We start from the raw sequence: 13,321 nt of genomic DNA, 5'->3' as shown, positions 1-13,321 counted from the left end.
ATACATAGCTCCATGAAGTATGAAAAGCATCGCTTTCTATATGTGCGGAGGAGGATGAAGGGATGGACCACTGGAGCTTACGGCGGTCGTCGGGATTTCAATAACTGTTGTGGGACGCTTTGTCGGAAGTCTGTCTGTTCAGGAAGAACTGTGAGTCATGTTCAAATAGCTTGTTATGGTCAGCTCAGCTGTCTAGTAATAGTTGCTACAGCCACCTGCTGACATACATGTTATACATACATATAATAGAGTATTAAACTGTAAAGAAATATGGCTATGTGTCAACTAATTACACCAGCAACAGGTAGCTTAGAACTCAAATTGATTGCATTATGTGCAACTTGCCAGGGTTGGAAATTAGCACCAGCCACCAGCCAAATGCTGGTAAGAATTTGCAAATGCTTGCTAGATTTGCCTCACCAGCCAAAAACACAATGGTTATCTATTGAGTGGTTGGTATATGTTGGAATCCACCAGCCACAGTGGCAGGTGGACAAACGGTTCATTTCCAACCTTGTGTGCAACATAGAATTCATTTTAACTTTGCCTATTAGTATATGTATATGTATTCCACCTAATATTATTATTGCAGTAATTCAAAGTTTGAAAGCATCAAAAGGAGTGTTTTAAGTCATCTGCTGACGAATTAAAGGTGCTAAATGCAAGATTGGGAGCATTTCTATTGCCTCTCAACGGCTCTCAACATGGCGACAGCTAACATCACTAACAGTGAAAACAACGATGCTATACTGCTGACAGAGCTAACAGTGTTAACCTGAGGGGGAACTGAAGGGTGGGCGCTACGCTTCCGCGGCGGCGACATTGGCGTTATCAGCTGTAATTGCCATATGAGAGCAGTGCAGTAAACAATGCACGGAGAAGCTCTAATTACAACACACAGAGGGAAAGCCACTTCATTCTCTGCTCAGGTAGACATTACTCCTCTATATCTTTACATAGACAATAGTTGTTTGATGCTATATTAATGCTCTGAATATTGTATGAGCAACTTTAAGATCTAATTTTAGATTATAATGAAGCCATCTGGTTTAAGACCTGAACACTGGGCAAACTGTATGTCTCGTTTCCTTAGGACCAGTAAGACTTCCTGGGTTCAAATCCAGCTTTTGTCACATATCTCTTTCTCTCAGCCTCTCAAAAAAAGAGAAAAAAGAAAAGAGGAATAAAGGGACTTTAGATCCAGCACAGTGCATGTCATACACAGCACAGTTGGATATCTGCTTTTGTAGTGCAACACATATGTAACAAGGCAGCAGAGCCTAGTTCTACAGTAGTTTATGTAAGTGGTTCTCAACCTGGGGGTCGGGACCCCCAACCTGATTATTCTAGGGGGTGTGACTCAAAAAGACTGTTGCTGACTGCTGAATGTCAGCAATATATGCTTTCCTATGAAAGGCTTGCGTCACTGATTACCAAACTGCATTCGTTTATGTTTTTTATGGACCCATCCCACAACTCTTCAAATAAAATAAAAGCAGAATAATAAACCAATGACAACAAAGCCCTCCACCTCCACCTATCCACGTCCCTCATATCTGTTTTTCTAGCGAGGAAAGGCAATGAGAGTGGTTATGACCCGAGAGAACGCAAAGGAAATGAAGTGCAATAAAAGATATGAAAACAGTTTGCTAATGCCTCGTTAGAGCGATGGTCCATCAACTGATGTGGATGCCAATATGAAATGAACTCAAAGTGCCTGTGCTTGATCACGATCATAGCATTATGAAACAACCATAAATATTCCCTTATCTCCCAACAGCAACACTGATGTTGCTCCAGCAGCCTAAGATGCTGCTGACTCACTAGCACTCTCCACAGACACAAGGGAATCACTGCACTGGGTTAGCCAGCAGACACATGCTGCAGGCAGGTTAAAATCAGGGACGGACGGGGCTTCAGGAATGCTGTTGAGCTCACAGATGGTATTTTACATTACACCTGGAGGCTATGCACTTTAAATAAAAGGAAAAGGTTTAAGGAACTGGGGCCAAACTTTAGGTCAATATAAAAAAAAACCTGAGTAAACCTGCTCTCGTCGATGGATTAAGTAAATGATTAATATCCATCCACATATTAAAAAAAAGCACACACTGTTGAAATGTTGGTGCTCTTATCTGCATACAATAGGTCATTTTTGTTTGCTTCCGCTTGGCGGAGACGGCACCAGCGAGGTGTGGAACGCGGTCAGATGGGGGACCAAACTGAGCAGAAAAGTAACACCAGCCTTGTATCCCATAGGCTAACAAGCTGTATTCACATGCTGCCAAAAACCTCCCATCAGCTCTCTTTCCTGGTGGTGAGATGTCAGTGTGCTGTAGCCTGCTGTGTGCCCTTGGATCTGCTCTGAAATACAGTCGGTCAGCCAAAAACACAGGCAGGCTTCTACTAAGACAAGTTATTTTCATGGAGGTGCTGACTTGATAAACCGAATACCACACAACTGCCTCGGGTCGGTTCCAGTCTGGGACCTTTGTTGCATGTCATAACCCCCCTCTCTCTCTCTCTCTCAGGAAACTGTCTGCCTCTGCCTTTTAATGTTTTACTCCAAAATGCTGCATACTGTATGCCGCCAATTTTCTGTGGAACACAAATATCCTCCCAACTGTTAACTCCTGTAAGCTAGTGGCATCAAGAACTAAACTGCTTCCAGCATAATGATAGCAATCATCAGAGGAGATCTCACATTTCTAATTATGGTTCTTCAATCAAACTTATAATTTTTAGGTTATTTACTTAACTCGGGAATGTGTTTTCTTCACTGCAAAACTGCAAATTATGGTTTTTAAGGCCTTGCTTGGTGCTACATGCCAATTTATACTGAATTTTAAAATAATGATCAAGAGTATATACTGTAATTTAAAGGGACAGTGTGTAGGATTTAGGAGTGGAATATAATATTCATAAGTATATTTTCATTAGTGTATAATCACCTGAAACTAAGAATTGTGTTTCCGTTAGCTTAGAATGAACCTTCATATCTACATAGGCAGCGGGTCCTCTTCATGGAGTTCGCCATGTTGCTCCGCCATGTTTCTACAGTAGCCCAGAACGGACAAACCAAACACCGAATCTAGAAAGGGGCTTTCGCATTTTTACATTACCTGAAGGCCACCGTAGTTCTCTGACACACTTGGAAAGGGAGGGGTAATCAGTTGGTTTCAATATGCAACCTCACTGATAGATGCCACTAAATCATACACACTAGTCCTTTAATGTTAAACCTTTCAACGCTGTCCAACATTGGTATTCTGTGTGAGAGCTACAGAGGTCTAACCTTCACATATTCATCCAAAATATATGAATCCTGCCTAAATAAGAGCTTGCAAAGAGACAATTATTTTCTCTAAATACAAAAATCCAACCATGACACTTTCAACATCCATTCAGCCAAACCAGTTCACATTATACAAGTCTGAATGCTGTTTCAATCTACATCAACTACACAAAGAGGAAATAAGGGACAAAGCAAACAATTGGCAGCTAGCTTGGGGAAAACTTACTGAAAACAGGTGTTTGGTCATTTTAGCCTGACAAAACTATTAATAGTAATGACAGCTGAATAACTGCCTTCTCAGTTGATGCCTGTGGTATACCTTCTGTCTAAAATGTTTTCACTTTCCAGAAATAGGGAAAAAGTACATATAGGGTTTACCATCTCTACAAAACTACCAGACTACCAGAAGCCAGTACAAAGTGACGTACAAAAGTAAAACTAAATTATTTCTATTCTATTGTCATATATTTAATGTCTCTACCAAAATTACCTGTGTTGAACATTAAAAATGTTATAAATATGCATACTATTTACTGACTTACTCATCTATTTATTAAACTTTTTTGCCCGGCTGCTTCCTAGAGGAGCATGAAGTGAGCGATGGACATAAATGGAAGTTAGAAAAATCTAGCACACAGATTTTGAGAGCAATCTCAAACTTTTTCGTGTCAAGGACCTCCAGAATATATGTCCAATAGACCACAAACCATGACTGTATAAGAGGTTGTGCCCTGTGCTGTTGCCCTGCGTGTCAGTAAATAGCCTACAACTACATTAAACTCTGTTTATGTCATGCTGCTAGCACTACTAGCTACTAGCTTATAGGCCTGTTGTTTGGGAACAGAGACGTTAATACATCCACCACGGTACAGGCTTACAGCATACAGCCCATGGGTGTATTATAAGATAATAAAAGAGATGAATTACTGCCAATATATCCATTATTCCAGCAAGCAGGAAACTGGAAGAACCGGATATGTCATATAAGCGTGCAGGGCGGTGCAGTCCTGTGGGTTTGATGCACGTTCGCCGAGGAAAATAACTCTGGATTCAGCTATTAGTTCATTTTACAACTATTAGGACATAATGATTTAAATGAGGATTATTTAAGTGTTCATACTGGGAAGTTGATTTACCTCAACAACAAAAAATATAAGCCTCTGATTTACAGACGTCTCTTAATACATCCATGACCACAGACTCATTGGCGTTTTCAGTCCATAATGGCGGCAGCGCTGTTGGAGTTTTGTCTCTTTGCTTCTACACTCTTTGGTATAATACCAATATACAGATTCACCACTAAATGGTGAAATATGTCAAACGTTAAGCAAGAAAAATGCATCATTTCATTGTTGCCAAATGCTCAATGCAATTGCTGAAGTGAAATCAAGAGACACTGATCTAATTAGACAATATCTTACAACACTTTCTTGCTATAAAATGACCCTTTAGCTCCTTTTCCCTTAGTTTCCCTGCTGTTTATTCTCTCTGAACATGAGCCAGATGAGTAGGTGTGGGCCAGCCTAGTATAGCGGATGAGGCTCTGTTCAGTTATCTGTCACACCCATCATTACCATATGGTTTGAGGTCAGTGCCTGGTGGTTGGTCTGGCTGAATCTTTGGCATAATATAAATCCACAGAAAAACATACTGGTTGCTCTACAGCAGACTAAATGAATGCTTCTTTAACAGCTTGCTTTTGCAGCTTCCTTTAGGGCAGCAGAGCTACAAAAATGACGTGGTCCACCTGAGGGTTTAGTCACTCATGTGTAGCGGAAATAAATAGCTGGTAATCTCTTCAAAAAAGGCAAATGTTGTGTAAGATAGAAGAAATGGCCTACAGGCTGTGAATTTGCATCCATCAATTACTGAGCACAAATAATGCAATGGAATAGTATAGCATAACTGTGTTAAGCAGTAATAGGCAAAGTAAAGCCTCAGGGGAATAATGCTGTATGTTCTTGTATGGCTTTTAGAAATGAACAATACAGCCATAATTTGGTTTTCTCACATACAAAGTGCCCTCTCAACACATTCAGCGTGTCCTGTCTGCAACAAGTTAGGGTCCTAGCGTTGGCCACACAGTGCACACTGTAATTTGGGAAGGCTGTGTCATGGCAACAGCTAGTACCAAATTCCTCTGTCAGTGCTGCTGTTTTTTTTGTGTGGTCTTTTTTAACACCGCGCTGACTATGCAGGAGTAGTACAGTCCTTCTAATATGCTCCAGCTCCCAGCTGAAACAGAATCCACCATAAACCTGATCTCTGTTAGTCATAATTCAAACCAGTTATTACCCAGCAATGTGCAATAATTGTGTGCTTCCACTCATCCCAAACACCTTGACCTGATCTAAAACCTTACTTAAAAGCATGAATGAGACGTAATTTATCAAGGGTTTTAGTGACAAGTTTCTATTGATTACTAGGGAAGAGGGAGACATAGTTTTGGCCGGGGTTTTGTGCCAGATATCCAGTGTTGCACAGCAGGAAAGGAGGCCCTGCGCCTATTGAGTGCCTGACCTCAGAGGACAGCCAAGCACTCGGCTCCAGCAGTCTACAGAGTTACAGCTGTGTGTGTGTTTGTCACAGAAAATCTTTAATCCTCAAGCAAGTAAACTGGAAAATGCATTTTTTCCTGGGCGGTGCTGTAGCTTATCGCACTTTGCCGAGAGGAAAACAAGAGAGCTGAGGAAGGTGAAATCAATTTCTATCATTTCATGTCACGAGTGTGCTCCCTTTGACAACAAGGCCTCCTGTGTTTACCTTTGGTACCAACAACTTTCCATTAGCCTGTAACTGAGATTACAGAATAGGGGTGTAAGAAAATATCGAGTATCACAATATTATGTTGTGTGATACTGTATCGATGTTTTTATTTAAAGCTGGGTACACACCAACCCGACATCACAGAACTAGCGGCAACGAAGGCCGCCCGCTGAGTCGCCTCACGCCGCCTTTGTCGTGGCCGTCAAGTTGTATTCAAACACACCGCAAAGACTACAGCCGACGGCCAGTTACCACGTATGTTCTGCGCCTGTGTGAGATGAAATGACTCTCCATGGCCAGCAGGCGGTCGTAGTCTGTATTCATATTTCAAAAATGGAAGACCGAGGAGTGCGAATATACAAGCCGTTGTTATGATACGTACATGAAATAAAGAAAACTAGGCCAATGGACGCTCACCAAAGGCCCCAAACTGTCCGACGACTGACCGTCGGCTCAGTGTGTCAGGGCCTTTAAAGTTTAAATGCAAAGATGAACTCAGTCAATACTTATTTCATTTGCAAAGAGATGCTCCCTCTCAGTGTATGTGCCCTCTCAAAGTAGTGCTGTGATGTTGGATGTTACAGGGACTGTGATAAACTCAAATGCAGATCCCACTGTTCTGATTGCATAAAAAAGTAAACTTTATTTACTCATATTTTATGCATGGTGGTGTGTTTGTAACCCCCCGTATCATGATGGGTATTGTATCCCCAGATTCTTGCCAATACACAGCCCTATTACAGAATAACTCATGTAAACTATGAATGAGCCACTTTGGTCCCCTTTTGTTCCCCACACGAGACTTGTTACTCCAAGGCCAGAGGTCACAGACAAACCAGACATTAATCAGTTTGCATCAACTGTTCTGGTGCCAGCTGACGGCCGGGTAGGACTTTGTAATCTTGACTCAACAAGAAACGTCTCAATGAAGCAGAAGTTCAAAGTTCCTTTTAGGTCCCACGTCTTGGGAGGCCCATTTATAAACAAGCTGATAACACTGGGTGGGCAAGTTCCTCTCCATTTCACACTGTCCTTCTGTCCCCCCTTGTGAGATGACAACACAATGTCTGTGTACTCCTTTTTTTTCCTGTGGATATAAACATTCCCAGGGAAAGCCTTCAGTTACAACTTCCTTTTAGTTCTGTCAAAGTTAACGCGATAATAACGCGTTAACGCAAACTCGTTTTAACGCCACTCCTTTCTTGAACGCATTAACACAACTTGCGATATTTAGGATGTAGTGGGCTCAGTTTTAAAGCTGGAGTGAAGAACCTAAGGAATCCATTGATACCAACCATGTCATACTAGCTTGTCGCTAAGGAGGGTAAATAACGCAAAGTTGCGCAAAATTTTGAGGAAAAACTGGCATGGCCATTTTTAAAGGGGTCCCTTGACCTCTGACCTCAGAATATGTGAATGAAAATGGGTTCTATGGGTACCCACAAGTCTCCCCTTTACAGACATGCCCACTTTATGATAATCACATGCAGTTTGGGGCAAGTCATAGTCAAGTCAGCACACTGACACACTGACAGCTGTTGATGCCTGTTTGGTTTCAGTTTGCTTTGTTATGATTTAAGTATATTTTTTATGCTAAATGCAGTACCTGTGAGGGTTTCTGGACAATATGTGTCATTGTTTTGTGTTGTTAATTGATTTCCAATAAAAATATATACATACATTTGCATTAAGCAAGCATATTTGCCCACTCCCATGTTGATAGGAGTATTAAATACTTGACAGATCAGATAATAATGTGATTAATTTGCGATTAATCATAGACAATCATGCAATTAATCATTTAATAGATTGACAGCCCTACTTCCTTTCTATTGTTGCCGTTTATCAGCAGCACCCATCCCACCATGACAATGTGGGCATAAACCATAATCTCCCAGACTAAAGCTGGCACAGTATAGTCTGGACTGTAACAATTCATTTGGTCACAGGTATTACAAATATGCAGGGGACTAATATCTCACATCCAATGACCTCTTGACTCCAAGTCTGACTCCTAATCCAACACAGCTTTGTCCTCAACTGCAAAACAGTGAGTTTTGTGGAAAGAAATAGCAGCTTCATGTATCATATAACAAGTATATAGCTAGCTAACAGTTAAAGGGTGTAGCTAGAGAGCTTGTTGTTCCACATGTAAACAGATGGGAGTGCGGGTCAACCAGATAGACCTTGTTCACACAACACTGATGACAATGTGGGCATAAACCATAATCTCCCAGACTAAAGCTGGCACAGTATAGTCTGGACTGTAATAACTCATTTGGTCACAGGTATTACAAATATGCAGGAGACTAGCTGACTTTTACTGGGACACTGTCTGAGTAAAACAACTCCTTATCTGTGTAAAACAACTCCTTTTCTCACAGTCCCTGTTGTAGATTTCTATATAATCACATTGTAATAATCTCCTGCAGTGCACTCTTCTGCAGACTTTGTGTGACTCTGTATAACCAGTGCCTCTTCTTGCAAGAATAAAATACAACAAAGACATTTCATCTGTTTGGGATCTTGATTTCAACGTTCATTAGGACTCATCTTGGAATATTGACAGAATTTCCATTACATATCTCACATCCAATGACCTCTTGACTCCAAATCTGACTCCTAATCCAACACAGATTTGTCCTCAACTGCAAACAGTGAGTTTTGTGGAAAAAATAGCAGCTTCATGCAACATAAAACAAGTATATAGCTAGCTAACACTTAAAGGGTGTAGCTAGAGAGCTAGTGTTTCACATGTAAACAGATGGGAGTGTGGGTCAACCAGTTAGACCTTGTTCACACAACACTGATGACAAAGTGGGCATAAACCATAATCTCCCAGACTAAAACTGGCACAGTATAGTCTGGACTGTAATAACTCATTTGGTCACAGGTATTACAAATATGCAGGAAAACTAATATCTCACTTCCTTGAGAGGGATGTTAATAGAAATAAAGAACAGAATATCATTTTTGAGCGTGGGTGGGATACTACAAATATGCAGGGGGACTAATATCTCATTTCCAATGACCTCTTGACTCCCAACTCTAACTCCTAATCCAACACAGCTTTGTCCTCAGCTGCAAAACAGTGAGTTTTGAGGAAAAAATAGCAGCTTCATGCTCCATATAACAGTTACATACATACATAAATTAGCTAGACTAAAGCTGGCACAGTATTTTCTGGACTGTAATAACTCATTTGGTCACAGGTATTACAAATATGAAGGAAAACTAATATCTCACTTCCTTGAGAGGGATGTTAATAGAAATAAAGAACAGAATATCATTTTTGAGCGTGGGTGGGATACTACAAATATGCAGGGGGACTAATATCTCATTTCCAATGACCTCTTGACTGCCAAATCTGACTCCTAATCCAACACAGTTTTGTCCTCAGCTGCAAAACAGTGAGTTTTGTTGCAAAATAGCAGCTTCATGTATCATATAACAGTTACACACATACATAAATTAGCTAGACTAAAGCTGGCACAGTATAGCCTTGACTGTAATAACTCATTTGGTCACAGGTATTACAAATATGCAGGAAAACTAATATCTCACTTCCTTGAGAGGGATGTTAATAGAAATAAAGAACAGAATATCATTTTTGAGCGTGGGTGGGGTACTACAAATATGCAGGGGGACTAATGTCTCACTTCCAATGACCTCTTGACTCAAAAGTCTGACTCCTAATCCAACACAGCTTTGTCCTCAACTGCAAAACAGTGAGTTTTGTGGAAAAATAGCAGCTCCATGCTCCATATAACAGTCAATACATACATAAATTCACACAACACTGATGACAATGTGGGCACAAACCATAATCTCCCAGACTAAAGCTGGCACAGTATAGTCTGGACTGTAATAATTCATTTCGTCACAGGTATTACAAATATGCAGGAGACTAATATCTCATTTCCAATGACCTCTTGACTCCCAACTCTAACTCCTAATCCAACACAGCTTTGTCCCCAGCTGCAAAACAGTGAGTTTTGAGAAAAAATAGCAGCTTCATGCTCCATATAACAGTTACATACATACATAAATTAGCTAGACTAAAGCTGGCACAGTATTTTCTGGACTGTAATAACTCATTTGGTCACAGGTATTACAAATATGAAGGAAAACTAATATCTCACTTCCTTGAGAGGGATGTTAATAGAAATAAAGAACAGAATATCATTTTTGAGCGTGGGTGGGATACTACAAATATGCAGGGGGACTAATGTCTCATTTCCAATGACCTCTTGACTGCCAAATCTGACTCCTAATCCAACACAGCTTTGTCCTCAGCTGCAAACATTGAGTTTTGCAGCTTCATGCAACATATAACAGTTACATACATACATAAATTCACACAACACTGATGACAATGTGGGCATAAACCATAATCTCCCAGACTAAAGATGGCACAGTATAGTCTGGACTGTAATAATTCATTTGGTCACAGGTATTACAAATATGCAGGAGACTAATATCTCACTTCCAATGACCTCTTGACTCCTGAAGTCTGACTCCTAATCCAACACTGCTTTGTCCAGAGCTGCAAAACAGTGAGTTTTGCAACAGTGAGTTTTGCAGCTGTGTGGAAAACAGCAGCTTCATGCCACATATAACAGTCACATCCATACATAAGTTAGCTAGCTAACACTTAAAGGGTGTAGCTAGAGAGCTAGTGTTTCACGTGTAAACAGATGGGAGTGTGGGTCAACCAGTTAGACCTTGTTCACACAACACTGATAGGTATAAAGCTACAGGATAGACCTGACACATTAGCATAAAACAACAACCGGTTTTACATCTCATTGTTACCCAGCACCTGAGTGACATCACTGTGTGATAACTGATAGAAAAGCAAACGTTAGAGGCAGTGTTTTGGTTGTTTCCATTCATCTACTCACCAGATAATCCATGTACTATCGCTGACCAGTCACAGCACCACGAACTGGCTCTGTAGTAATCCCGTTTTTGCTTTCAAACGAGTCCAAAATGTTATAGATTTGAGCACACGTCGCTTTGTATTCCCCGCCTTTCGACAAAGCCAGAGGAGCAAAGAATAGAAAGCAGCCCTTTCGGAGGCTTTAAAAGCAGCGGTTTCCTCCGTCTTTCTTCTTCTTCTAAGACAAGTTACAGAAACAGAAACGACTCAGCTCCTTAGTAACGACGAGGACGGCTCGGTTCGGCTGCTTTTTATCCTGATAAAACAGCTTTCTTGTCCTCTTCGTCCACCGGCTGACTTCCAGTGTTTTTATCACACAGATATCAGTTCGAGTGTTTGGTTGAGGAAACTAGCGAAGCCTACAACGTGACGTCACGCACGTCGGTCTGCGCACGTAGCGTGGTCACATGACCAAAACACATGGTGGCTATTTTCATTCTGAGGAGGAACTGCTGCTAGAAAACAAACAGGGCTTTATTCTAAGCGACTTTTATGCTTTTTAAGAAGGTATTCCCCAAACAGGTTCAGGTGACTTTATTTGTACCCGTAGGTAGATTTGTTTTGCAGCAAAAATAGAGGATGACATCCGTATTGACAATAAGGTAGAGCACAGACAAGAGACAGACATACCAAAAACATGACAAAGAGTACTCAAAGGCTTACTGGGATCAGGACCCAGCAAAAAAAAGGCCACACGAACAATATAAAAAAAACACTGAAATATCAGGACAAAAAAGACACAATAAATGAAAATGGATAAACTTTCCATAAATATGTGCAAAAGCTGCTAGGACTTATTTAAATGAACAATTGCAGCTGGAACAAAGCTGTTCCTGTAGCGCTTTGCGCAACAGCAGACATGCATTTTAATTTGAGTTTCAGAAGTAAGTTGTGGGTCTAATGTGTTCATTGTGATTATTATCATTTATTTTAATAATACATTATCTGCTGTTGTTGAAATTGTTGTGTTGTTGTGTTCTTCTTCTTTGAGGTATTTATTTATTTTGTCTTATCTTTAATTTTTTCTTTGTTAGATATGTGAAATATATGAAATGTCATGTCTCTCTTTCTTTGATTACTGTGGAAATTCTGACTAACATTTAATTGTATAATTTAATTATTAATATTGTTATTCTGTCTGTATGTGTATATATGTATATATGTTTATATGTAAAATTCAATAAAAATATTGTTTTAAAAAATAAAATAGTAATACCGTATCTCTCCAGTAGAGGAGAAGACTTTGTCATGTCCTCTTATCAGTGATGTAACAACCAATTTATAGATCTACAGGGTTAACTCATAAAACATTACAGAGGTGACACAGCAGTGTGATTTTCAAGGGAAGAAGACAAACTTTCTGGTAAACTAGAACCATCTCTAATAAGATATTTAAGTTATTGCACACTTATTGCACACTTGCTAATGTATATAGTGAGCTATTCTATGTTTATAATTTAGTTTTTTTAATGCTAGTTGTAGTAGTCGGGTATAATTTATAGTGTATTCCAATATTCTTTATATTTTGTATTCTATGGATATATTTCTCTAGTGTTGACATGTACATTTTATGTACTGTTCCTGTGCATTTCCTGGACAACCTAACACAATAATTTCCCAATTTGGGATCAATAAAGTACATCTATCTATCTATATCTCTGATATATATATATATATATATATATATATATATATATATTTATGAAAACCCTCAATTAGAATCGGTTTTATCGCCAAATACATACATACAAGGAATATGACGCCAGTTTTATGTATCTTTCTAAGCGTACTTACACAGAAATAGAAATATCATCTATGGACAAGGACAGCAAAGCTGGACAAATAAAGGTGAAGAATAGACAGGACTGTTGGGCACACAAGTAGTGGGGAAAAAATAGGTGTATAGCCTATATAAATATTTTTAGAAATGTATATATAAAGCACCAATGACCAACAATAAAATAACTATAAAATAAAAAAAGCCTATATACAAGTCAAGTGTTCTTTAAGTGTAAACAATACAAATAGAGCAAAGAAATAAATACTGAATGGATATACAGATCCATATATACCCTATGTAATAACCTTTATTTGTATAGCACTTTTCAAACATACAATTAAATTCAAAGTGCTTTACATCAGATTGTATAAAGCATTTAGACAAACACATTAAAAGGCAGCAAGCACAGACATTAAAATGCAATAAAAACAGGGTAGAATACAAATATTTTAATAAAATAAAAATAAACTTTCAGTATAATTCAATGAAAGCAAGTCTTCTTTAAAGCAAGACAAAAAGTTAAAGTTGTTTCCTAAAA

The 13,321-nt window shown here is 39.4% G+C and overlaps 1 protein-coding gene and 1 long non-coding RNA gene across 5 annotated transcripts in view; one reads left to right on the top strand and one right to left on the bottom strand.

Moving 5' to 3' along the window:
- The window catches only part of LOC141769806 (ADP-ribosylation factor-like protein 15), a 139,881-nt gene extending 128,495 nt beyond the window's left edge, over positions 1 to 11,386 (bottom strand). Inside the window, exons 1-2 of one of the 3 annotated variants that reach the window (XM_074639235.1) lie at positions 10,966 to 11,382; positions 10,548 to 10,607 (exon numbers count right to left, since the gene is read on the bottom strand). In XM_074639235.1, coding sequence (XP_074495336.1) covers positions 10,548 to 10,607; positions 10,966 to 10,977 — 72 coding nt within the window. In that variant the 5' untranslated portion in view covers positions 10,978 to 11,382. Of the gene's footprint in view, positions 1 to 10,547; positions 10,608 to 10,965 lie in introns of all 3 variants that reach the window. The other 2 variants (XM_074639234.1, XM_074639237.1) reach the window with 2 other exon arrangements.
- On the top strand, positions 9,053 to 10,614 carry LOC141769807 (uncharacterized). 2 transcript variants are annotated; one of them, XR_012594334.1, is made up of 4 exons: positions 9,053 to 9,152; positions 9,473 to 9,793; positions 10,062 to 10,169; positions 10,515 to 10,614. It is a non-coding gene; the product is annotated as an uncharacterized LOC141769807 (long non-coding RNA). The 2 variants fall into 2 exon arrangements; XR_012594333.1 differs by lacking the exon at positions 10,515 to 10,614 and having other exon boundaries at positions 10,062 to 10,284.
- Positions 11,387 to 13,321: the final 1,935 nt, after the last annotated feature.

This window comes from Sebastes fasciatus, chromosome 6, assembly GCF_043250625.1.
Source record: "Sebastes fasciatus isolate fSebFas1 chromosome 6, fSebFas1.pri, whole genome shotgun sequence".
NCBI classification, from domain to species: Eukaryota; Metazoa; Chordata; class Actinopteri; order Perciformes; family Sebastidae; genus Sebastes; species Sebastes fasciatus.
Note: the sequence above shows the minus strand (reverse complement) of the source record. Positions and strands in the feature narration are given on the sequence as shown.